General features: G+C 40.4%; 1 protein-coding gene across 4 annotated transcripts in view; it reads left to right on the forward strand.

The window, feature by feature from the left end:
• The window catches only part of CERT1 (ceramide transporter 1), an 80,907-nt gene that overhangs the window by 12,279 nt on the left and 42,720 nt on the right, over positions 1-25,908 (forward strand). For 2 of the 4 annotated variants that reach the window (XM_082336125.1, XM_082336126.1), the window contains exon 3: positions 13,209-13,325. The exons of 1 other annotated variant lie outside the window; for it this stretch is intronic. In XM_082336125.1, coding sequence (XP_082192251.1) covers positions 13,209-13,325 — 117 coding nt within the window. Of the gene's footprint in view, positions 1-13,208; positions 13,326-14,999; positions 16,067-25,908 lie in introns of those variants that run through there. One more of the 4 variants, XM_082336128.1, reaches the window with a different exon arrangement.

Below are 25,908 nucleotides of genomic sequence, written 5' to 3' on the forward strand. Positions count from 1 at the left end.
TGCCAACCCGTTGTCCGTCTGTGTTTGTTCCCCCCCCCAATTTAGGATCTTTTATAACCATATTTTATAAGTTGTTGAGACTTCTGGTCCTGGACTACATGTGGTGTGATGCTGGGGAGGTGTTACTTTCCCAGGCTGCAGCAGGTGCCTTGCCCTGTTGCTCAGCTGTTTGCCTTTTTTCCCTTGTGTAGCTGCTGCTACTTAGAGCAAAAACAGCCTTCCCAGCTCTGGAGGTTGCACTTTTTCACTGACCAGTAATGAGTTGTTTATGGTTCTGGGGCCTCTGCTTTTAGTCTCTGCCCATATTTTGAAGGCCTTTTTATCTCATGCTTAAATTGTACATATACAAGAGACACCAGGTGCCAAGGTCTAGTTCACAGAGCCAGTTTTCATAACAGGTTGATAACGAGCCTTATAGATCAGGACTGGGGCTTTGCATAGTTAGCATAAGGCCTGTTACTAGTAATGTTAATACTGCACTTACAGAAATGCTTACACAGTTGTACTGTATTAAGTTGCTTATGTTTGGATTCAAACCAAGCTAATCTTAAGTCTTAGTGTGCTACTTTCACAGGTACAGCAGGCCTCTGCTTTAGCTGTAGCTCCACTGCTTTCGTAGGATGGGAACTCTTTGTTCCCGTCGCTGTGAGTCTAAGTCGAGTGCTCTACTCTCTCTGCCAGCTCAACATAGTGCTGCAAAGCATGGCTTTTCTCTTAGAAAAAGAGTATCTTCACTGGGTGTTGCCTCGTGGTTTTCTTGTGAAATCCATATTGTACTGTTGCTGCTAGTGTATGTACAGCTTTTGGGTCTCCCATGGCACACATCAGTACATAGTACGAGATACAGCGAAGCTAATCAATACACAAGTAGTGATTTTAGGGATGCGGCAGTCTGTGTGATTCCTGCTCCTATATTTGACTATCCTATAAACATAAACTTTTTAAAAAGTGGCATGTGGGGTTCCTGCGTTCTCTAAAGTTGATAAGAGGTTGCCTTGCTTCCTGCCTGATTAATAACTATCTTCTTGCTGTACATGATGGGATTCCTAACGAGTTTAACTTGGTCAGTTCTAAGCTTACATTTTTCCGGGTGGTGTAATTCTGATTTTTTTTTTTCCATGGCTGATGTCATTAATGCAAATATTTTGCTCCTAATGGATACCTGAGAAGAAGCATACAGATTTTTCTGTAAGGGACTCAGTTCTCTGGTTCGGTTCCCACCAAAGCAACAACATGCATACTTCCATTTCCAGTATCTCGTATACTGGAGTCATTAACTGATAGCTCTAATGGGAAGCTGTTAAGACTTCAGTAAAGTTTAGGATTCTTCAGACTGTATTCAAACAGGACAGGCCCATTAGTTATATCCTGATTTGTCACAGTGTGTATCGAAATCTGTTGATACCCCATCACTGATCTGTGGAGCTCTTACATAGGGTATCCACAGTCACTAGTAGATCACTTTAGGCAATGGCTGTATGCATATGCTGTTGTACAACTATTTCAGTCTTGCCCTCGTTTCTTCTAGTAACACATTGCCATTCCATGTCTTTGACCAAAGTTTGGCTGGTATTTCAAGTGCGTATTTGTTATACTCCAGATCTTGCTATTACAAGTCATTGGTTTTTCAGTAGGCAGTTGGGAATATCATGTGTGAGAGGTGTGTCTATGTATAAACCAATATAGTATGACCCGATACTACATAGTAATTCCACATTATTAACAGGGAAATAATTGGATAAAATATTAATTAACAAGTTGGGTACTGTAGGACTGTAAGATAGTTGATTCCCCACAAACAATCTAAAAATTATTTTTATATGCTCACTCCTGCATCTGAACCTCTTTGCTGGGTGTGCAGAAAACCAGATTGACCAGATTTGCTCTTGAGAACTGTAGGTTTCGTATTTTAAATGTGGTTTCCCTGCTAAAGTAACACATAGAATATGTGTTTGGTCCAGACATAAAAAGGCGATTCTCAGATGAGAGACCTTCTTTGCAATGGATTAACCAAGCTAATTTTAAAGTTTGTATAGCATGCTAACAAGCTAATACTAAATTCTACTTAGCATTCTTCTGCTTTTATGGGTGCAGTGGGCTCTCTACTCGACCACAAAAACCCTTGCAAAATTAATGACTTTATTTAGTAACTTTAATGTTTATACTCCCAAAACCAAGTGTTTTCAAAAATAACTCATAGAGACAAAAGGATCTTGATGGACTTTTATAATTGCACCGGGTGTACATGGTGAGGGTGAGGGCTGCCGGGCGGCCTCTGTGAGGAGAGGCCGGGCTGCCCTGTGCCGGCCATGGCCGGTTCCAGCCGGCTCCAGTGGACCTGCCACAGGGCACGGTTGAGCCCCTCAGCCACCGTGGTGACACCTCGAGGTGAACGTCGTTAAAGGGCAAAAATGCTGCTCAGCAGTGCGTGAAAGAGAGGAGTGAGGAAAAAGTGTGAGAAACAGCCCTGCAAGCACCGAGGTGAGAGCAGGAGGAGGGGGAGGAGGCGCTCCAGGCGCGGAGCAGAGATGCCCCGCAGCCGGTGGAGGAGACCACTACACAGCAGGCATTTCCCTGCGGCCTGTGGAGAGGACCACACCAGACCAGATGGCCACACTGCAGCCTGTGGAGGACCCTACCGTACCAGCTGGATATGCCCTGAAGGAGGCTGCAGCCTGTGGAGAGCCCATGCTGGGGCAGGTTTATCCTGAAGGACTGCAGCCATGGAAAAGATCCATGCTGGAGCAGGGGAGGAGTGTGAGGAAGGAGCATCAGAGTTAAAGCATTATCAACTGACCGCAGCCCTCATTCCCCATCCCCCTGTGCCTGTGTTTTTAGTTTTGTCTTTGTTTCTCACCATCCAACTCTTAACTGGCAATACATTCAATTAATTTTCATGAAGTCAAGTCTGTTTTGCCCATGATGGCAGTAGGTAAGTGATCTCCCTGTCTTTATCTCGACCCATGAGTTTTTAATCTTATTTTCTCCCCCTGTACAGCTGAGGAGGGGGAGTGAGAGAGCGGCTGGGTGGGTGTCTGGCAGCCAGCCAGGGCCAAGCCACTGCAGTTATCTAGCAAGTCATTATAGACATAGCTTGTGATTAATGTACTTGTTTGAAAAAATAAGAAGGGACAAGGATTGTTCCTAAGCAGAGGGAGGATTTTGCTGTGTGTACTCAAACTTTGGGAAGGGAAGAAATCTCTAAAGTAAAATATACTGATGATGCTTATTCAGAGGAGACAATGTCAAGGAAGGATACAAGGAGGAGTAGACCATTTGGAATAGAAGTGTTCAGGATGTATTCTGAAAAATGAGCAGTGACTCCAGAAAGAAATACATGAACTTGACTAAATACTTCTCTTTAGTATTCAATGGGGCACAAAAGGCCATGATTTTAGACCTATCTTGTCTGGTAAAATTCTTAGCAAGCATAGTATTCATTGGTAAAACACATTTTGATTCAGCTGATTGAGAGGTTTTTTCCATTGAGGATGTTAAGTACTAATCACCATACAGAATACAACTTTAAAATCATCTTTGTGGTACTTCATTTCACTATCTCTTCTGTTCAGTGGTTTTCAGAAGTTTATGTGTTTTCAGCCATTTTAAATTTTGTCAGGAGGGGACATAATTCCTCTACAGTTTGCATCTGTCATGAATTAAATGCTTTAGAAAAAATTATTTTAAGATGTGCACTTTTTGAAACTTGGCTGAGGTTTTTCTCATGCTATTTTTTTTAGCTGAATAATCACAGCCTTTGCCAATTCCAAACTGGTTTTACATGGGATCTGAAATGCAGTTTTCATGTGTATGTTTAAAAGTAACTCCTTCAATCATACAGCACAAATCTTAAAGTAAACTTTTTATCTTTGGGTTTTTGTTAACACCTCAACAGAAGTATATATAGAAAGCGTTCATATAACTTTCCCTTCCTGGCATCAGATAAGTTCTTTTTTTATTTGCTTCCACTGTCAAAATACACAGTTTGGTGTTAGGCTCGCTTCTCAATAACTGCAATGTTCTTCTTATTTTGATACATGCTGCTTACTGAAAATGGTGAAGAGATTTTTTTTTTTTTAATTTGATCTTGTTACTTGTTATATTACATTGCTTTCAGTGGCTTCCCCTTTTCTGTTGCTTCAGATAAGCTACTTTTTAAGGTACTCAGCATCATATTTCTATAGCTCATCAAATAAGATGTTACACCTTCTCTGTCTAACATGCAATAGTGTCTTTATCCATTGCTTCCTAAAATATCAAATACACATCTCTCCCTTTGTCCACTTTGCTGCCGCCTGTTGTGAGGAGGTTTCCTTGCTTGTGTGTGAACACAGTCCTCTTTCGAACTTCAGTCTGTTTCAAAAGTAACGCCATGTTATAAATGCAGTTTAGCGTATTCTGATAATTGCTTGTCCCCCTCTATCCTTTCTTGTCCTATACATATTGTTCTGGAATGTTCTTCTGGATTTCCTGTTGGAAACTAGAGAGGATAGAGGGGGTTTTGGCATTTGAGTGAATACATCCAGGTTCAGAACCTATTGAATGACCTATGAGAACATATAGGCAGATCTCTAGATCTTGTTACGTGGTAACTGCTCTGAACTCCTTTTTTTGTGGAGGAAGTGGTAGTTTGTTCAGGTACTGTGTAACTGGAGGATTTCAGGATGTTGCAGAATGGTGCAGAAGGGACACTTTTTCCTGAATTCCATGGGGATGGTGAAAAAACTAATCCACAAACCAGTGGATAAATTGTACCTTGTGTTGTAGGAAAGTGACACCATTCACTTGGGAAAAGGCTATGTATTCAGCTCTGTTGAGCTGGCAAACACTGGTTATGATAGCCTGAGTTGTATCTCATTTTCCAGGGTGTAACTTTTCATGTCTACTTTTATAAGAAGTATTTAAGTTCCAATTGGTGGAGGCTGGTATCTTTAAAAGATTTTTCAGGCTTGTGAATATGAAGATGCTTGCAGATAGACATCAGAGTTGCAAAGTGGTATTCTGATACTGTCCCATCAGCTGAAGCAACAGACAAAATGCACCAACTCATATTCTGAGTGGAGGAGAAGTGATCTTGAGGTGGTTTGTCACTATACACATCCTATTTGAAAAAAACAAAATGTAAGCATGTACAGCATCTGCATCAGTGGGATATATGCAAAACACTTTACATTTATATAGGAAGAATAAACTTGTGCTAAGTGAGTTTTACTTGTAGAAGGCATTTTTTGTTTTTTAAAAGCTGAGAATTAGCATTTTTAATAGCTTTAGATATTCTGATATGAGGCATATAAGTTTAGGCCATTTTTTAAGAAAAACCTTTCAGTTTGATTACAGAAATTTTAATTAATTTTCTCAATTTTCAGTTAAATACCTTCTGACTGACACCATGGTCAAGCCTACCTGGAAAAAAAGAATGAGATGTTCTGTTAACTTGCTTTGAGCTGCACTAAGAGAAGGGGGGGTAAACACCAGGTTTCATGTTTTACCTTAAAGCTAGTACTGAAGTCTTTGCTAATGATTGAAAGCTAACTGATCATCAGAGGAATTCAGATCATTTGAGGTTTTTCCTGGAAGAAAATTTTGTGAAACCTAATTAAGTAAACCAAAAGGCATCATTTTACAAAATGCCTTTTCGAAAGCAGTGATTTCTCACAATTTTGCAATGATTTCATTAGAGGGAATAAACCAGGTAGTACTTAATATTTGCCTTCATTGTAAATTTACCTTTTTATGAATATAGTTCTCTTACAAAACTTTATGGCTGTGATAACTCAGTCCACAGAAAAGTAAATAATGTGGTGTTCCAGCAGGACAAATTAGAGGGTTTTGGAATCTGGCTTAAATGTGACTGGAATTTAGAAATTCAAGAATTGTATTCAGCAGCTGAACAGGTTTTCACATTCAGCCATAGGTAAAATCAATGTGCAGCTGTACTAAATTTTTTGTAATCTTGTATGGAAAAAAGACTGGCATCACAAAAAACCAATAAAAACCTGCTATATCAAAGCTTCAGGGATAAATAGCTTTGTACTGCTGAATTAGGTAAGGACAGTTAATATACATTCAGTTAATATATGTTATTGTAATGTATAATTGGTGTATTTGTAAACTGCAGTTATCTTCATAGCAGTATATGGTATTGTTTTCTTAATAACTGCGAACTGGTGGAGCTAGGCTAGATAACAGCCTCTGTCACATTTGTGCTAGTGACATTCATGTCTGAGAGAGAACTAAAGAATGGTGGTTCTCATTTTTTTGTAGGCCTCTATTGTTTGTCTTGCATCCTAGTGCCCCACTTGGTATTTTCTTAATATGAAAAACCTTCACAATTTTAAAATAAGTTAACCATAGATAAGTTTTAGTTCTGCAATGGGAATAGCAGCACAAGCACACTTCAAACACTTCAATAGTTGTGGTGTGCAGACTTGAGTTGGATCTACTACGAACTGCCCCAGTTTTCCTCTGTAGGGAAAAGAAGAAATACCATTTAGAGTAGTGGGAGAGTAAGGAAAAGTTTCTACGTTCAAGTTAGGTTTCTTTTTTCCCATGCAGTACTCTTGAAGGTTATGAAGTATACAAAAACACTTAAGCTTCCGTGTGTGATTTGCCTTAAGCACTTGAACTGGTATTTTTCAAGCAGATACTGCTCTGAAGCTTGTTCCATGAATACCTCAGGCTTGAGAGCTGTATAGCAGGAAGGGTTTTGTGGCAGTGCAGTCAGCTGTGACTCATGAGACCTGAGCTGGCTATGGACTTCCTCAGTAACTGTAGCCAAGTAAATGTTTCTTCATGTAAACTGTTTTTGCTTGTTTAGAATTTAAGAGTTAGTGGTGGTTTTATACAGGGAGAAGTGGGACACGTGAATACTTGCAGTTGCCTTTATTTCAGCAGGTTTCTCAGCAGGTGCCTCGGAAGAAAGCTTAGGAGACATACAGAAAGGGTGTTTGGGCATGCTGGAGGCCTATTTCTTGCAGCATATTCTTGCATGGAATTGTGATTTAGCTGTTTGTGTGTGGTTGGTGTTTTTTAAATGCTGGCTCTAGAAGGAGCACTTGGCACACGCGCAGTCTGCCCAGCTCACCTTTGAAAATGCTGTTTTCAGGTGCTCCCACTCACAGTGTCATGTCAGTCTGGGTTTTGTCCCCCAGTGCCCTCTCAATTTATGTATGTATGCTGCTAGAAGCTGCTGTGGGGTGGGGGTGTTAGGTAAGAGCAGCTGAAGTTCTCTGACTTGCTTTAAGTCCTGAGGGTAGACAGTGAATTCCTACTTGCTTCCTGCTTCTCAACATGACTAAAACATTCCTCTTTTTTGCCTTATCTTGGTTGTGAAAGGGCAGTAGGACATATCCTGGCCTGAGCACAGGACCTTAGCTTGTTACAGATGAAAATCCCTATTTATTCTTCAACATCTTGTCAGGTGGCTGGCTAAGAACTGTACTGTTTTATAATCGCTTCTGAGCATGAGGAGGGAAGTGAACACTAGGCTAGAAAGAGTGAACCTTGGAGAGGACATCTAAAGGAAGGGAGTAGAGATATACAGGAAGAAAGGGAAGGGAGGAGAGATGGAAAAACTTCCAGCAAGTGTAAGGAGGGGCTCAAACTAATCAGAGGACAATAAAGGACAGACCTGAGAAGTGGGGAATAACACTTTGTGATCTCTGCTAGATGCAGCTACAGAAAACAATAAAAGCAATTATAGCAAGAGGGAAATCAAGGAGGTTTGTCCATAGCTCAGTGGGGAGGAGAATGTAACAGATGATACCAAAAAGTTACATACTGAAGTATGCCAAGTTATCAATGAAGATGAAGTGTGAACTCATTCCTGCTTGAGAAAAGGGTTAATTGACAACAACTTGATTTGTTCTGTGTTAAGAGGAGAACAGGTCACATGTGATTCAGGTGTTTTATTTGGTCTTGATAAAATGTGTATTAGAGAACTTGCCTTTCATATTCAGTTAATTCAGGGTTCTTATGGTGGAGCCTGTCTTTAAAAGAAAAATAAAGCAGAGGAAAAGGGGGGGGAATAATGAGTCTGATTTCAGTTGCCAAAAAATATAGGCAATTAATAAGTACTATAAGATGGTAAATAGTTAACATGCATCTGTAAAGAGCAAATCATGTACCACCTGCCTAACTTCCTTTTGAATCAGTACTTAGTGTTAGTGTATATTTCTTATGTTTAAGCAAGTTGTCTAACACAACCACCTTATCAGCTGGCTTTTTTGTAACATGGAACTGCACAGTGAGCTGAGTATGACCCTGGACCTGATTTTTTTGATGTCCTAGTCTCTTAACTATAGGTAATGCAGAAGTGTGCATGTAGTGAGTGGCCTGGAAAAGTGTTTAAACGTTTTAGCTAGACTGCAAGGAAAACATTTCCCTTCCCTGCCTTAGCAACAAGGTATAGATTTTTCAAATATATTAAAAGTTGTTACGCAAAGAAAGAGAATACATAAACCTGCCTTTGAAAAGGGCAGAGAGGTGATGGTCTTAAATCCCATTAGAAGATGTTTAGATTAGAGATGGTGGAGGCGGGGAAGCAAGGATGGTTGTGAACGGGAGTAAGTTGTGTGTGGAAGTGTGGAATCAGTAGTACTGCAGGCTTTCAGAATGAATTTTGGCAAGTCTTTCTCACTTCATAGCATGTAATTGCTTTTAACTCCTCCCAAAGGGCTTCAGAGAGAGAGATCGAGCAGAGGAATGCTGTCATGGCAGGAAATTATCTTATTGGCTCTTGTCTCAGGCTATGATCAGCATCACAGAGATGGAGTGGGATGGCTTCAATGACGGGAGTGTTGGAATGGAAGGGTACAGGCTCTTTAGGAAGGACAGGCAGGAGAGATGAGGAGGGGGTGTTGCCCTGTATGTCAATGACCAGCTGGAGTGCATGGAGCTCTGCCTGGGGATGGATGAGGAGCTGACTGACAGCTTATGGGCCAGGATTAAAGGGAGGGCAGGGACAGGTGACATAAGTGTGGGTCTGCTACAGGCCACCCGACCAGGAAGACTGTGCAGATGAGGCCCTTTATAGACAGATAGGAGTAGCCTCACATTCATGAGCCCCGGTCCTCATGGGGGACTTAGACTACCCTGACGTCTGTTGGTGGGACAACACAGCAGGGTATAAGCAATCCAGGAGGTTCCTGGAATCCGTTGATGGTAACTTCCTTCTCCAAGTGATAGAGGAGCCAACGAGGAGAGGTGCTATGCTGGACCTTGCTCTCACTAACAAGGAGGGGCTGGTGGGAATGTGGAGCTCAAGGGCAGCCTTGGCTGCAGTGACCATGAAATGGTGGAGTTCAAGATCCTTAGGGCACCAAGGAGGGCGCACAGCAAGCTCACTGCCCTGGACTTCAGGAGAGCAGACTTTGGCCTCTTCAGGGATCTGCTCAGTAGAATACATGGGATAAAGCCCTGGAGGGAAGAGAGGCCCAAGAAAGGTGGTTAACATTCAAGGATCACCTACTCCAAGCTCAGGAGCAATGCATCGCAACAAAGAGGAAGTTGGGCAGAAACACCAGGAGGCCTGCGTGGATTAACAAGGAACCCCTGGACAAATTCAGACTCAAAAAGGAAGCCTACAGAGGGTGGAAGCAAGGACAGGTAGCCTGGGAGGAATACAGAGAAATTGTCCGAGTAGCCAGGGATTAGGTTAGGAAAGCTAAAGCCCCAATAGAATTAAATCTGGCCGGGGATGTCAAGGGCAACAAGAAAAGCTTCTGTAGGTATGTCAGTGATAAAAGGAAGACTAGGGAAAACGTGGGTCCTCTCCAGAAGGAAATGGGAGACCTGGTTACCTGGGATATAAGGCTGAGGTACTCAATGACTTTTTTTGCTTCAGTCTTCATCAGCAAGTGCTCTAGCCACACCACCGAAGTCACAGAATGTAAAGGCAAGGAGTAGGAGAATGAAGAACCACTCACTGTAGGAGAAGATCTAGTTCAAGACCATCTAAGGAACCTGAAGGTGCATAAGTCCATGGGATGTAATTAGATGCATCCATGGGTCCTGAGGGAACTGGCAGTTGAAGTTGCTAAGCCACTACCTATCATATTTGAGAAGTCGTGGCAATCTGGTGAAGTTCCTGCTGTCTGGAAAAGGGGAAATATAACCCCCATTTTTAAAAAGGAAAAAAAGGAAGACCTGGGGAACTACAGGCCAGTCAGCCTCACCTCTGTGTCTGGCAAGATCATGGGGCAGATTCTCCTGGAAACTCCGCTAAGGCACATGGAAAATGAGGATGTGGTTGGTGACAGCCAACATGGCTTCCCTAAGGGCAAATCGTGCCCGACAAATTTGGTGGCCTTCTACAACGGGGTTACAATGTTGGTGGATAAGGGAAGAGCAACAGATGTCATCTACCTGGACTTGTGCAACACATTTGACACTGTCCCACGCGGCATCCTTGTCTCTAAATTGGAGAGACATGGATTCGATGGATGGCCCACTCAGTGGATAAGGAATTGCTTGGATGGTCGCACTCAGAGTTGCAGTCCACGGCTTGATGTCCAAGTGGAGATCAGTGACGAGTGGTGTTCCTCAGGAATCGGTACTGGGACCAGCACTGTTTAACATCTTTGTCAGCGACATGGGCAGTGGGATTGCGCACACCCTCAGCAAGTTTGCTGACAACACCAAGCTGTGTGGTGCAGTCGATGTGCTGGAGGGAAGGGATGCCATCCAGAGGGACCTTGACGGGCTGGAGAGGTGGGCCCATGCGAACCTCATGAAGTTCAACAAGGCCAAGTGCAAGGTCCTGCACATGGGTTGGGGCAATCCCAAGCATAAATACAGGCTGGGCAGAGAGTGGATTGAGAGCAGCCCTGAGGAGAAGGACGTGGGGGTGTTGGTTGATGAGAAACTCAACGTGACCCAGCAATGTGTGCTCGCAGCCCACAAAGCCAACCGTATCCTGGGCTGCATCACAAGAAGCGTGGCCAGCAGGTCGAGGGAGGTGATTCTGCCCCTCTACTCTGCTCTTGTGAGACCCCACCTGGAGTCCTGCATTCAGCTCTGGGGTCCCCAGCATAAGAAGGACATGGACCTGTTGGAGAAAGTCCAGAGGAGGGCCACAAAAACGATCAGAGGGACAGAGCATCTCTCCTGTGAGGGACAGGTTGAGAGAGCTGGGGTTGTTCAGCCTGGAGAAGAGAAGGCTCTGGAGACCTTATAGAGGCTCTCCAGTACCTGAAGGGGGCCTACAAGAAAGCTGGAGAGGGACTTTTTACAAGGGAGCATAGTGATAGGACAAGGGATAATGGCTTTAAACTAAAGAGGGTAGATTTAGGTTAGATATAAGTAAGAAGTTGTTCACTATGAGGGTGGTGAGGCACTGGAACAGGTTGCCCAGAGAAGTTGTGGATGCCCCATCCCTGGAAGTGTTCAAGGCCAGGTTTGATGGGGCTTTGAGCAACCTGGTCTAGTGGAAGGTGTCTCTGCCTATGGCAGGGGGGTTGGACCCAGATGATCTTTAAGGTCCCTTCCACCCCAAACCATTCTATGATTCTGTGAAGAACTTTGATAGCTAAGTCTTGTACACTTCCTTTTTGGGTGATTTTTGGGAGAATATTCCATTGTTGTAGATGTGTTTCCCCCACCACATGGCTGAAGGAGGGCCTGGCAGATGGGTGGCTGGGAACAGGCATATAAGCCTGATGCATTGATGTGGTAGGTTTGCTACCCTAAAGGAAATAAACACTTTTCTCATATGTAGTAATAATAATGTAGCAAATGCAGTTTGAAGAAGAGGGGCCTAGACTATAAGACTTGATGTCCTGTATTGGGTTTACGGTGCAATGGGGGGGGGGGGGGGGGGAGAGCAGGGATGGCTACAGGGGTGGCTTCTGTGAGAAAATGCCAGAAGCTGCCACCATATCTGACAGAGCCAGTTCTATCTGGCTCCAAGACAGACCCACTGCTGGCCAAAGCCAAGCTAATTGGCAATGGTGTGTTCTGGTTTCAGCTGGGATAGAGTTAATTTTCTTCTTAGTAGCTGGTACAGTGCTGTGTTTTGGATTTAGTATGAGAATAATGTTGATAACACACTGATGTTTTGGTTGTTGCTGAGTAGTGCTTACACTAGTCAAGGACTTTTCAGCTTCCCATGCTCTACTGACTGAGAAGGCTGGAGATGCACAAGAAGCTGGGAGGGGGCACAGCCAAGACAGCTGATCTAAACTGGCCAAAGGGATATTCCATATGATATGATGTCATGCTTAATATATAAACTGGGGTGAGTTGGCCAGGGGGCAGTGATCAGTGCTCGGGGCTGGGCATTGGTCGGCATGTGGTAAGCAGTTGTATCACTTTATTTTTCCTGGGTTTTCTTTCTCTCTCTCTTGTTTTCCTTTTCATTACAATTTTTATTATTATTTTATTTAAATCATTAAACTGTTCTTACCTCAACCCATGAGTTTTCTTACTTTTGCTCTTCAGATTCTCTCCCCCATCCTACACAGGGCGGGGTGAGTGAGCGGCTATGTGGTGCCAGCTGGTTGCCAACTGGCGCCAACTGGTTGCCAACTGGTGCTAAACCACAATAATTGTAATGCGAGTGAAAGCTTTTTAGTATTTGAGACATGTGAACTGAAAGTTAGGTGCATTTGAGTGGCAATGTTGGAAAGGGTTCATGTTTCTCCCAATTATCTGATGATCCTGTCTTACATGGTGAATATAGTTGAGGCAGAAGGTGCCACAGCTTCCTTTTGTTCCTGCTTTTCTTGTCACTTGGCTATAGTCTGCTTTTATGATTCTCTCCTGGTGCTTTTTGCTACAATGTATGTATTTTTTCCATCTAAAATCAATACTGATAGCAATAACCTTAATTATTTTTTTCCTGCTTTGAAATTAAAATAAAAAAATGGATATATTTTCCTGGCTGTGTCCAGTAGTTATTTTGCTAAAGGATTTGTTTTGAAATATGAAGTTTTGGTCAATGTTTGTGTGGAACTTTTTTGTGATTGTTTTATTTAATAGAATGTATTAAACAGGCTTTGCTATTTTAGAAGACTAGCATTTTTCATTATGAGAGTGTATGTTCATTATTTGAGACAGCTACATAAAATGGAATGTAGAATCTAGGATGAATTCAAGACAATATAGACCAGGTTTTCTAATTACAGTGTTTTAGAGTGTCAAAATATTCTGTGAGGTATTGTTGATCATGTTGCTAATTTTAGCTACTCTTACACTCTTTTCTGTCACAGCCCCATGACTTTGACGAATGCAGATTTGATATTAGCGTAAACGATAGTGTTTGGTACCTCCGAGCTCAGGACCCAGACCACAGACAACAGTGGGTAGATGCAATAGAGCAACACAAGGTATGTTTTGTTTTGTTTTTTTTTTTCTGATTTCCTTTCTCACCCCCTCATGATGGTGCTTGTGGAGAGTTGTAAGCTTCTCTGTACAGTCATTAGAGTATTTAAGGTATTTATGACAGGTAAAAGCTGCAAGATTGAAGCTGTGTGATAAATATGTTTCAAAGGAATTGATTTGCTTGTTCTTCATAGATAAGAGTTTAGAGAACCAGGAGTTAACAACTGTGAACCTAGACTGAGAAAGAAAAAGCTTGCATTATGTTTGAGTGACTTTTTAATGGTTTTGTTCATCCTCTCTCACTGATTAATGAATTGTTTCTTATCTGTCCTAGATGTTAAACTTGTTGGTCTTAGAGTCAATTCTCCTAGGTTGTCACTCTGAGTTTAGGCTCCTCTCTTTCATCATTTGGCTGCTTTTACTGTATCTGATTACTGGCTTTTGTCTACTTGTCTTTTAAGGCCCTATTCTTCATTAGCATTTTGGTTCAGCTTTTGGTTCATTGGAGTCTTCCAATGAACTCAGTTATTTTCATTTTACCTAAACGGTTTGAGGGTCAGGTATTTTTAAAGTACATAGCATGTGAAGTATCCATTATATTTTCAGGTACAAGGTAGGCAGTGCCCCGAGGTGTTGAGTTCAACTACAATAACCTAGCACAATGCAACTTCTGCATCTGGATTATAAAGGTGTTAGAGGAATAGAAATTAAAATAGACATCTAACTAGGTAGATATTTTTACCTTGAGCTTCTTGAAGTATTGCTTATATAAGTACTATGTGTAATTAGAAAATTTCACCTTTTATTGGACAATCCTTACAATAAACAGTACATGCTCTCAAAGTGCTGCCTTTTGATAATGGTTCTCTAAAAAAAAATCATCTTAATTACAGTATTAGTCCATTTATAAGTTGGCATTTTGCCTTCATGTTGATACAGAGGTAACATTAAAACATACAAAATTAAATTACAAAATCAGGATTCTTTTCTGTAGTCTAGTAAAAAAAATACAAAGTTAACAATGGAGTATTCTTGAGACAAAAATACTGCAATTTGTTACTATTGCAATACCTGGGAGAAATGTCTCAAGATGCACTGAACAAGTTGCTGGCTTACACGTCCATAGAGCTGGCATTTCAAAAACTGTTTTACAGGCATGGGGGTCTTCAGGTATGGGGTTGTGGGGACATGGAACTTGATAACCCTGGGGTAAAATTCAGACTAGGTTTGGTGAATGATGTAGCTGGTGAAATGCAGAACTTAACCTGAAGTCCAGATAGGCAGAAATGTGGGCTAGATGATGCCTGCTGCCATGCAGGAATGAGTGAGGAAAAAATCCTGTCTTAAACTCTGCTCTGCACAACCTCAAAAAAGAAGTCTTTTTCTGCTGTTCTTTTCCCTCTTTTAAGGCTGTCCTTAACTCTTGCTGGGTTCTGAGCTGACAGTTTTATGGAACTACCTATTTATAATATGGAAGTATTGAGTGGTACTAGTTTAGAGTTTGTTATTGTATGTGTAAATTTGGAATTGTTTTTGTGTCACAAAAAAAAATCTTGTATTTATCGACGTTGAATTTTCTTCTCCTGCTTTACTGCCCAGTAAGAGGTATCTGTTTGCTTTTCTTTTTCTGTCTGGTATTACTAGTAAACTTAAGTCATCTTATTCAACCTCCTTTTCAGATCATTGAGTGTTGAGGAGCACGAGCTCTGGCATTCCGAAAGTGACCTCCCTTTATGAAGAAGCTTGATTAATTATGCAGTTTTTCCACTTTTTTTAAAAAAAAGACTTCTTTTAATATTTATTTTGGTTTGGACAGTTTAAACTAGTAGTGTTTACGTTGGAAAAGACCTTTAAGATCATCAAGTCCAACCATTAACCTAACACTGCCAAGTCCACCTCTAAACCATGTCCCTAACCACCACATCTATGTGTTTTAAATACCTCCAGGGATGGGGACTCAAACACTTCCCTGGCCAGCCTCTTCCAATGCCTGACAACCCTTTTGGTGAAGAAGTTTTTCCTAATATCCAATCTAAACCTTCCTTCGTGCAACTTGAGGCCGTTTCCTCTTGTCCTGTCACTTGTTACTAGGGGGAAGAGACCGACCCCCACCTCGCTACAACCTCCTTTCAGGTAGCTGTAGAGAGCAATAAGGTCTCCCCTCAGCCTCCTCTTCTCCAGACTAAACAACGCCAGCTACCTCAGCCGGTCCTCCTACGACTTGTGCTCTAGACCCTTCACCAGCGTCAGTGCCCTTCTCTGGACACGCTCCAGCACCTCGATGTCCTTCTCATAGTGAGGGGCCCAAAACTGAACACAGTACTTGAGGTGCAGCCTCACCAGTGCCAAGTACAGGGGGACAATCACTTCCCTAGTCCTGCTGGCCACACTATTTCTGATACAAGCCCGGATGCTATTGGCCTCCTTGGCTACCTGAGCACACCGCTGGCTCGTGTTCAGGCGGCTGTCAACCAACACCCCCAGGTCCTTTTCTGCCAGGCAGCTCTCCAGCCACTCCTCCCCCAGCCGGTAGCGTTGCCTGGGGTTGTTGTGACCCAAGTGCAGGACCCAGCACTGAGCCTTGTTGACTCTCATACAACTGGCCCCGGCGCAATGATCCAGCCTGTCCAGGTCCCTCTGTAGAGCCTTCCTACCCTCCAGCAGATCAACACTTCTGCCCAGCTTGGTGTCATCTGCAGACTTACTGAGGGTGAACTCAATGCCCGCATCCAGATTGTTGATAAAGGTATTAAACAGAACTGGCCCCAATACTTAGCCCTGGGGAACACCACTTGTGATCAGCTGCCAACTGGATTTAACTCCATTTGCCGCAACTCCTTGGGCCCGGCCATCCAGCCTGTTTTTTACCCAGTGCAGAGTGTCCCTGTCCAAGCCATGAGCAGCCAGTTTCTCCAGCAGAATGCTGTGGGAGACAGTGTCAAAAGCCTTGCTAAAGTCCAGCTAGACAACATCCACAGCATTTCCCTCAAACTTCCATGCTTTGCAAGAATTTGATGGTTCTTTAACAAAAAGATTGTACCAGATCTCTGTCTTGACATTTAAAGGAGTAGAATGAGAGGTTTCTTGGATAATTCCACTACCTAATTTTTTCTGAATTTACTTAGAGCTAGTATCAGGATAGGGGTAATGAAGGCTTTTTTCATTGTTTTATTGTAGTTATCTTTCTGCTCATTGCTAAAAGTGAGTGAGTCATGTGTTCTGGAATGTTATATAAACTGAAGAAAAGTATGCTTACAAGTAGGAAGTGAAAATAAAATTCTTTCTGTATATGCTGAACTGACAAGAAATAGTTCAGTTTGCGTCTTGCTCTCCTAATATAATAACACTGGACTTGACTGTTCCAAATCTGATGGCTTTTCTTCAGTAAGTGTAGTTTTTCAATTTCTTGCATACTCCTTTTTATTCTGTAAAGTTTACTGTATTAAAGACAAATAGCAGTTATTTTTGTTTTTAAATGGAGAGGGAAATGTTATGGCACCTCTCTTCATAGAATCATAGAATCGTTTAGGTTGGAAAAGACCTTTAAACCACTAAACCATGTCCCTAAGCAATTTCTAAATGAACCATCAAACCATTTAATATATTAAAGCAGTACGTTATTTAAAAGCATTCTCTTTGTAGTATGCAACTAGGTACCATGATCAAGACAAGGCAAGGAAAACAGCAAAAGGTAGTTCAGTCTTGTAACAGTAGCTTGGACTCAAGTTAAAAATGTATAATTAATTCTCAGAAAATCATGAGTTACTAGCTTTTTTTTTCCAGTGCAATATTCTGTTGTCTCCATAGTACAGTAGCAGCTTTGCGTGATGAATGTTGTAGGTGTGGAAGTGCATCTGTTTCTACTAAAATACATGGGAATCTTATCACCAGAAGCCTTGGAAAAGTGCTGTATGCACATAAATAGGTGTTTGGTGTAATTAAACATAAATGTCCGAATCCAGTTTTCAGTTTGGTTATCGTTAATGTTTCTTAAAGAATGTGACTCCAAATGTCTTGTTTCTGTATTTTCCAAATTGAGTGGTTAGTGCTATATCCTGTAATTTATATACAACTTTGTAGGAAGAATGTACTGCTTCTTAATAACATTGATAGGATCTGAAAAGTAGATTTTCTTGGATTCTGGAAGTTAATTCCATTTTTCATTTGAATTTGTATGAACAAAACTTAGTGATCTTTAGTTTTAAGTAACTTTTCACCTGTCATTTAATTTTGTTCAGCTCTTATGGAAGTTTTATATCTAAACAGTTGATTGAGAGTAGGAGAAGATGGACTTTTATGAGGCAAAATATCCCATTTCACTGAAAAGTTCAGATTTTTGTCTGCTTACTCTGAGATTTTCTGAAGCAACTTTCCTGGTCAGGTACCAGAACTGAAGCAGAAGTTCCTTGACAAGCTGTTGTTACCAGATAAAAAATGTTTTTGAGAACTAGGTTCTTGAACTGACACATAATAATGTGAATAAAATTGAGAGAGGAAATTATTTCCTTTACTAAGCAGTCATTTTGATGAACTTGAGTCTACTGCTACATAAAGTGCTGCTTTTTTTTTTTTTTTTTTGAAGCTCTTTGTTGCTTACTGAGTGGGTAGGTAGTTCTGGTGGGCTGCTTAAGCTGTTTGCTAACAAAAGTATGTTTGTGAGCCTTACTGTCGTATGTCACAAGGTTGTTTATCTTTAGAGTATGAAAGATGGACTGAAACTTTGTGACTGTGTTTCATTGTGCTCTGAAGAGAGAAAACACTGAATTGAAATGAATTTTATATTAAATTTGAGTATAAGCAGACTCAGGAAAAACTTCCTACTTAGCAACACCAATGAGTAGCTGGTAGCTGAGAAATGTAAAACATCTAATGTTCAAGCATAAAAACTGTTAGAATTTGCTGCTCTTTTTTTTTAGTCATTGCATTGGCCTTTTCTTGTATTGAGGTTCCTGAATGCTTACTAGATTAAATGTTTCAAGTACAGCTTCTTGTTTGTTAATCTCCCTGAACTGGAGGAGGGAAAAGTCTAAAACAGAGATAAGACCATCGGTGAGGCAAATGAAAAAATAGTTCCTGTGTAAGCAGGAGTCCTTTCTTCTACTTAAATGTTTCATTAAATTTACTGAGCAGATATTTATCTGTAAAATATCTGGTTGTAAGGGTGTGTATCATTAGGAAACTTCTCTGTTCCCTTACCCTAAGAAATAGTCAGGTCTAGGACGGCTGATGGCCTTTTCTTAGATGGCAACGTATATTGCTGAAGAACTCAAGACCAGACTACGTTTCCACATTTCTCCAGTGTAAAAACATTGATGATGCATGAGCACCAGGGTATTGATGGTTTTGAAAAGTTGCTCTCTTCTTAAATAATAAATTGAAGGACTGACTCCAGGTCTCTACCATGGTTTGAAAATGGAGTATGGAATTTCTAACCTAAGATTAGAGAAACCAGCTTAAATGTTATTTCTGTGCTGTGAGGAAAATGTCTGGGTTTACCTGTAGAGACTATGGACTCCTGCAGCATGTAACTTCTAACAAATAAAATGAATGTGTGCTACGTAGTATGAATAAACACGATTCACTTTATCACTGAAGTGGAAAGTGTTTCTTTACACGTATTAAACTTGTCCAAAGTTTTCATTCTTTACGCTCTACTCTGGTAGAGTCGATACGTTATCTTAACAAACTTGCATTCCTTCCCAAAAGTATAGATGAGGGGAGTGAATTGCTGCTTGCTATGAGAACCATCTGGATAATTAAACTTACTTTGAGCAAATTAACATGAATGCCTGAGATCCAGATAATAATTTCTTGTAGTGTTAATCTAACACCTGAGTTGAAAACTTGTGAAGAATGTGTTTAGAAATGAATATTTCATGAGAAACTCTGTATCAGCTTAGGTTTGTCCCATTTTGTTCCATCTTAAGTTTTAATTTCTTCCACACAGATTCTGCATGTGTTCATTATTGACTTTGTACCTTTTCAGCAAAAGAAATTGACAATGTTTCAAGTCTTGGACTTTCAAAATCTTGTGTTTATCAATCTGAAATACTGTTTTAAGTCTTGCTGAACTTCTTGCAATACCTGCCTTCATTGTGTCAACCTGTAAAAGGTCATTCTCCAGAGGGATATCTAACATCCAACAAGCTTGGCATGTAAGGAGTAGGTAGGTTCCCTTTTTCATTTTGAAGCGATATACAAGGTGTTTCTATCTAGAGCAGGAGGCATGAATTTCAAAATCTGACCGTGAAAGGCATCAAGTGGCTACCTTGGAAGTAGTGACTGCTTCATTGTTTTTACTGTTGATTTGTCTAATCGAATAGAATTCCTGGGAGAGGAAGAGTCGACTACTTAGAACAGGGTTATACAGAAGCATTGGGAAGAGTAAGACTTATAAAATGTCTCTTTTCTAGCATTTTTTTCCCCAAATAGCTTGGGGGGAGGCGCCATGGCAGCCTCAGGGTCAAAGATAGTTTCACTCGTAAGTAGTTCTAATTTTGTGAAATTCTTAATATACTACTAATTTTTTAAATGATCAGTTGTCAAACTCAGCAAGACACTTCACATCCCATTTTTTTGCATTAAGTACAGATCTAGTTAAGATGGTGAAAAACCAAAAAGCTGGATTTGCCAGGCTAGTAAGGTCAAATTTAGGCATAAGTATTAAAGCAATTGATGCACTTCCTTTAATAAACACTGATACAATTCCAAACAAGTGAACTAGAATTGGGACATTTAGTTTTGAGACCATTATTTTCTGAATGTGGATCCTGTTTCGTAGATTAATTTAAAAACTGCAGAGCAAACTTTAAACAGCATAATTTTGATTGCAATTAACAAGGGCACTTTAGAATATTGTTGGGGGGGGAACAAAAAAACATTGTCAGCTTGAAATTTTCACAAAATGCTTGTTAACAACATAAAATGTGCTTCTTTTTTTCCACATAACCTAAAAAAAAAAAAATCTAACAGTTACCTTATGCACAAAGTATTATGTGTCATTAATTTCACCCTTAAGGTCGTCTGCATGTTGTGTTTTCTTTTGTCAATGTACTGTTCTAAAGGAGTTACTGAATGTGCTGTTAGGCATTGAAAAATATCGCTGCTAACAGTAATTGTGATGTTGAAGCAGAAAAGGCAGCCAGGTAGATGCTTGAGGAGAGGACGAGGGGTAGAGGTGGGCTTTTGCTAGTCTAACATGAGTGCAGCACCATACAAAAGCAAAACTCCCAATGGCTAAAAGCAGAGTACCATAGGATTGTGCATTTGAGAAGCACCTTAAATATAACAAAATAACCCAGAGAGTACTCTTAAAGGATCCCTTTCAAACCATTCTAGTTGTTCCAATTCTAAAAGGTTGAGTTAATGTCAGATTGCTTAAATCTGTCAGTAATACAAATAAGCTTCTGGGTAAACAGCGTGAAGGACATCAGGTGAAATATTGAAGTACAGTATTAAAGTATTTCTTAAAATTAAACTTGGCTTTCTGTCTTTGTGTTATTTCTCTAATGAACTCATGTATAAGTGGTTATGCAGGAGTTACTTTTTTGAAACTCAGAGGACACCTTAAATTTCACTTCCAACTTGATAATAAGTGCCCAGAGCATCTCAGTTCTGTGTGTTTTGTTCTGTAATTGGAATGCTTCACCTTGAGACTGAGACCCAAGTGCGTCTACCCATTCCTTCAACCTAATAGCTGCCTTAAGAAATTTCACATTAACAATATTTTAATATTTGAATACTGTATGTAAATATTGACCTATTAGAGTATTTTTAGTTAGCTGTGCTAAGCAAACATTGGAAAATGCTAATGGAGGTAACTTTCTCATACTACTATTTTATTAGCAGTGGATGCCAGAGCAAAAAATTTCTGACCAATTAATCTGATCAGAAACCAGTATCAGGGTTTTATTTTGTGAAAAGTATTGCTCAGGTTATCAACAGGAAAGCAAGAATACAGAAGGGTACTACATGTTTAACTTGTCCACAGGCTTTCGGCAATTGTGAGGAGAGCTACAACATTCTGTGAAGACAGGGTAATTTTCTCCTTTTCTACACCTCTTGAATCCTGCCACAAGATTGAAGTAATTTACTGACAATGCCAATAAATATATGTAAATAAATCACTCCAAATCTGTTGTGTGTCTGGACTGAAACTAATATTAGTAAGATAATGCAGAATGAATAGGAAAGTATATGCGGAGTAGGAATGCTATAGATGCATTTTGATTCAGCATACTGAGGTAACAAACTTTTAAAATAGAAATTAAATGACCAGTATAAATTGCTGCCATCAGTAAATAGTTTTGTACATTAAACTTAATTTTTCTGTTCTCTGGCAGATCTTTGTGGAGCCACTGAAATAAGTATTTTGGATGTTTATGTAGGCTATATTTAAGTTCATGACAAAACTCTCTGCAAATGGTCTTCAGAAGTCTACGTTGATGCTATGACCTTTATAAATCTAATTTGTTTTGGTACCAGTTCATTATATTGCTGATAACTAGGCACTGTCAAGTAATTTCTAGCAAATGGTATCTGTTCTAATGTTGATGAGTGAATGCCAATTATAAATACAACCTTGTTGATTATTTTAAAATTAAAACTTTCCAGTAGTGTAATTTCACATATGTCATACAGGCGGGAGCAATAGAAATAGTGTCTGTTGCCATTTCTCCAGCTACTTCCTCTCCTGGAGTTAAGGTGTTTCAGTAATGTGTGATTTTTAAATTATTTGCTTCCTCAGCAGCAGTTGCTGCGATCTAAAAGGGAAAAAATGTGGCTCCCTAATCTGTTAATTTTTTGGTGTTTCATCTTAACACCAGTTCCTCTGTCCCTACTTCTCCATACACATTCACAAATAAGACTGGCTTAAGTGGAAGCAGCAGTGCAGATGAAGGAAAGCACAGGAGGTATGGGAGTAGGTAAATATTGTTTAACTTTGTTTTTATTTCTCAGGTTCATAGTGAGGATTGTAGGAGAGTGATGATGAGGTCTCCTTTTTTCCTCTGTTGATACTGGTCGCCGAAGTGTTGGAACAAGTTTCTTAAGTAGTCGTGGTGTCAGCTATTGTTCCCTATCAAATTGATCTGGGTTGCCTTGTTCTGTTCTCTGATGCTCTGTAGCACATCAACAAAGTCTAAATTTTTCTGTTTGATGCTGACGCTTTGGATTGTATGGAGTACCCTATTGGTTTCTGTGATATCACAGGTTGCTCCAGAAGCTAGTGCCCTGCTCTTACTGTGGTGTTGTGAGGCACTGACTTGCAGCAGCAGTGCAGCTTGCTTGAGAGGAGGCTGGAGAACAGCATTCAGATTATCTTTGTTAAGCTGTAAAAAGTTACCTATTTAACAGACTTAAATGTGTAGGCAAGTTGTTGATCAGTGGTAGAGGCATACGCTTAAAGGTGTTGCAAAAACATTGTGTACTAGTTTGAAACTAGAAAACCATGAACTGTTGCTTAAGCTTGTGCAGGAACTTACATCTGCTCTTGTTGCTGCTCTGTCACTATTGTATGTTTCTGCTGTTAAAGGGATTTCTTCTTGCCATCCTTATCTAATCTGAGTTCTCCCTTATAGAGTAGTCTTATTGACAGTCAGTCTGGAGAGGAGATTCTTCCCTTCATCTTTCTAACACTTAAGATTTCTTGTCTTTTTATGTTGGCCTGAACAGCTTCCCATTCTTCAATTGTTGTTCATGTGGATATCTTTTACAGCTCTGATACCTTGTATGGCTCCCTGCTGAACTCAATCCTCATCTTTCTTTGAGGTATAGCACCAAAATTAGACTCAGTATTCCTACTGAGAATCTTACAGATGTTGTATAGAATGTAGGATTATTTTTTGGGTCTTGTCAACTACCCTGTTTTGCAACACCATGACTTTTTTTACTTGTTCAGCTGGAGAAACACTAAATGTGATTCACCTCTAGAACTATCTTCAGATTGTTAACCTGTCCTGTACTTGTGCAGTACAGTATTTCCTACAACCAAGTAAAACTTGAACTTCATTTTTCTCCAGTGTACACAAGTGTTAAGTTTTTGCTGCTTGTCTGTCAACTTCAGTCTTTCCAACTCTGCTGTCTTGGGTTTTGGTTTCCTTCCAGAAATAACTCTTTGTGCTGTTTGGGTTGCATTCAGTTTCTTAAGTGATGGTGCTTCTAGTACTTTCTAAAGTATGGAGACTGGCTGGGTGAAGAAAGGCTAGATCGTTTGGCGGTATCTTGGTTGATAGCTGAGCTTGCTTGTTATTTTGTTGGGAGCTCCTTATCCGAGTCTGAAGCTGTATACGTATGTGCACTTAAGATAATTTAAATCTTTGTATCCATGAAAGCTGTGATCACTGTCTGCCATATGTTCCTAATTAAAATTTTCTCCTCCATCTAGTCAGAGTGTTAACAGGTAGTCTTCATAGTCTTAGTAGACGTCTTGAACTCTCCTCTCAAGCCCCTGTCCCCAAAAGGTAGTGAAATTAGTTCAGATGGTTTACTCCTATTTTTGCCTTAAACTAGCTAAATATATGAATTGACTGAAGATTCAAATGCACATAAAGGTTAAAGTAACTTTTTGATCACTGTATAGCCAGCCTGGTGAACCAAGGTGTTCTGAAATGTCTAAAGAAAGCCTGAAAATTACAGGCTAGCATGCAAATTAGCAGAGCATTGCCTTGTGGGTTCAATATCAAGTGAAAGAAAACACTTCGAAAAGTGTGAACTTGGTATCAGATAGCATGAAAGGCTTGTGACACTACTGCTAGGCTGTTAAGTCAGTCAATATTTTTGTCATGCTCTTTAATGAAGAGTGATGTACATGGCTAAAGTAAACTCGGTGCCAAGTCTAATGCTGAGTCTTGAGGTGACCGGAACTAAGCTGCCAGTCTCAACATGCTGCAGCTGGCTGTGCACTAAGTAACTAGTCTCATTTCTATAAACAAGTGGGATTCTAGTAGTAAACTCAAAGGAGTTATTAATTCACTTCGTGAAAACAACTGTGGTGGATCATTTTGATAGTGTATACTTTCATTTAATAGAAATAAGGGGAATGTCAATGTTTGTAACTGGGAAAATGGCACATGGTAGGTCTAGGAGATGAGCTCTCCGTGGCAGAGTGACAGCATGTTTTTGCATGAATTGAAAACAATACTGTTCATTGAAAGAGACCTGTGTCAAGCTTGACTTTGGCGGTAAATGCCCCTTCAAATCACAGTAAGCTCTTAGTATCAAGAACAGAAAGTACAGAGCTGCAATGTGGAAATAGTGAGTGAGTGAACAGTTAAAAGTTGACACTTGCCAAATAGATCTGCATGCTGTTTACTCAGAATTATACTCATCAGCTCAAACATTACTGTGCATTAGCAGTTTAATAGAAAAATCTTGGATACTCTCTATGTCTCCATCTGCCAAATGGAGTCTTTTTGCTTTCTAAAAGGACTTTATAAGGGGTGGTTTTTCTTCAGTGAGCTTTCATTACAGTGAAATTCATTGAGTTGATATTAACAGACCAGAGTTACACCCTAGCCATAGGGAGGAGATGCTGCTCAGCCACATGGGTGCGGTGCACAAGTAGCAATGGCGCACACGCAGTAACATTCAACAGAGTTAACTTTTTGGTTCTTCTGAGAGAGACAAGACAGACAAACACTCACACACACCACCACCCTCCTCGTGCCCCTCCTGAAAGAGAGAATAGCTGTGCAGGAGCTAAAGTGACTCTAAAGAGTTGGGGGAATTCTTTTAAAAACACAACGACAAGACTTGGGGCATCTGCTGCTTTTTTAATTCAATGTCCACTTGCTGTTATTGGATGCTCTTAAGGTAATTCTTCTAATATAATTTCCACTGTCTGACAACAGAAAGATCTTTCTCTCTGAAAACAGATAATGTTTGAAAATATGCATTTGCTGTCACTTCAGTGTGATCTAGGTGAATGTAGAGGAATCAAAACTCTGGTGTCTTGAGCATACATATTTTAAATGGGAGGGGAGGAAGAAAGGTTTAATATTTAACTCCTAGTATTTAAATGTCATATACTGATTGGTATGAACAAAGGCATCAGAAAATGTTGGGGGCAGGGCAGAGGAGGAATAAAGAGAGAGATGTCCGTCTTTCTTCCCCCCAGTAATCTGAAATAACTTGTGGGGATTTGTGTATTACCTTAAACTTGCTTGTTTAAGCAAGTAAATACAGCAAAGGCTACACAGCTTATAAGAACTACTTGCCCTGATGTACATTATGATGCTGGTAGTGAAACTTGTAGATGTTGTAGAGAAGCTGTGCTTTCAGGGGTATATTAGATGGATTGCTCAAGTTTAGTCCTTTACTGGAAATAACAAAAGTTTCTTTCTTTAAAATTGAGTCAAATATGCTCTTTCAAGGAGGAAAACTAAGCTTGGGTATGTCTTACACATTTTGTTATTTTAGCACTGTTATTAGCAGGAACTCTTAAATGACAAACAATATCATATGTATTAAATGTTGCTAAATTTGCTGTGTGCACTTATTGCTGGAAACTCTGTATTTCCTGAAAGAAGACTTTAGGGGAGAGCCAGTGAATCAGCAGTTTCAGTTGACTACACAAGCGTATGCTGCAGC

Source organism: Platalea leucorodia (genome assembly GCF_965183815.1).
Source record: "Platalea leucorodia genome assembly, chromosome: Z".
NCBI classification, from domain to species: Eukaryota; Metazoa; Chordata; class Aves; order Pelecaniformes; family Threskiornithidae; genus Platalea; species Platalea leucorodia.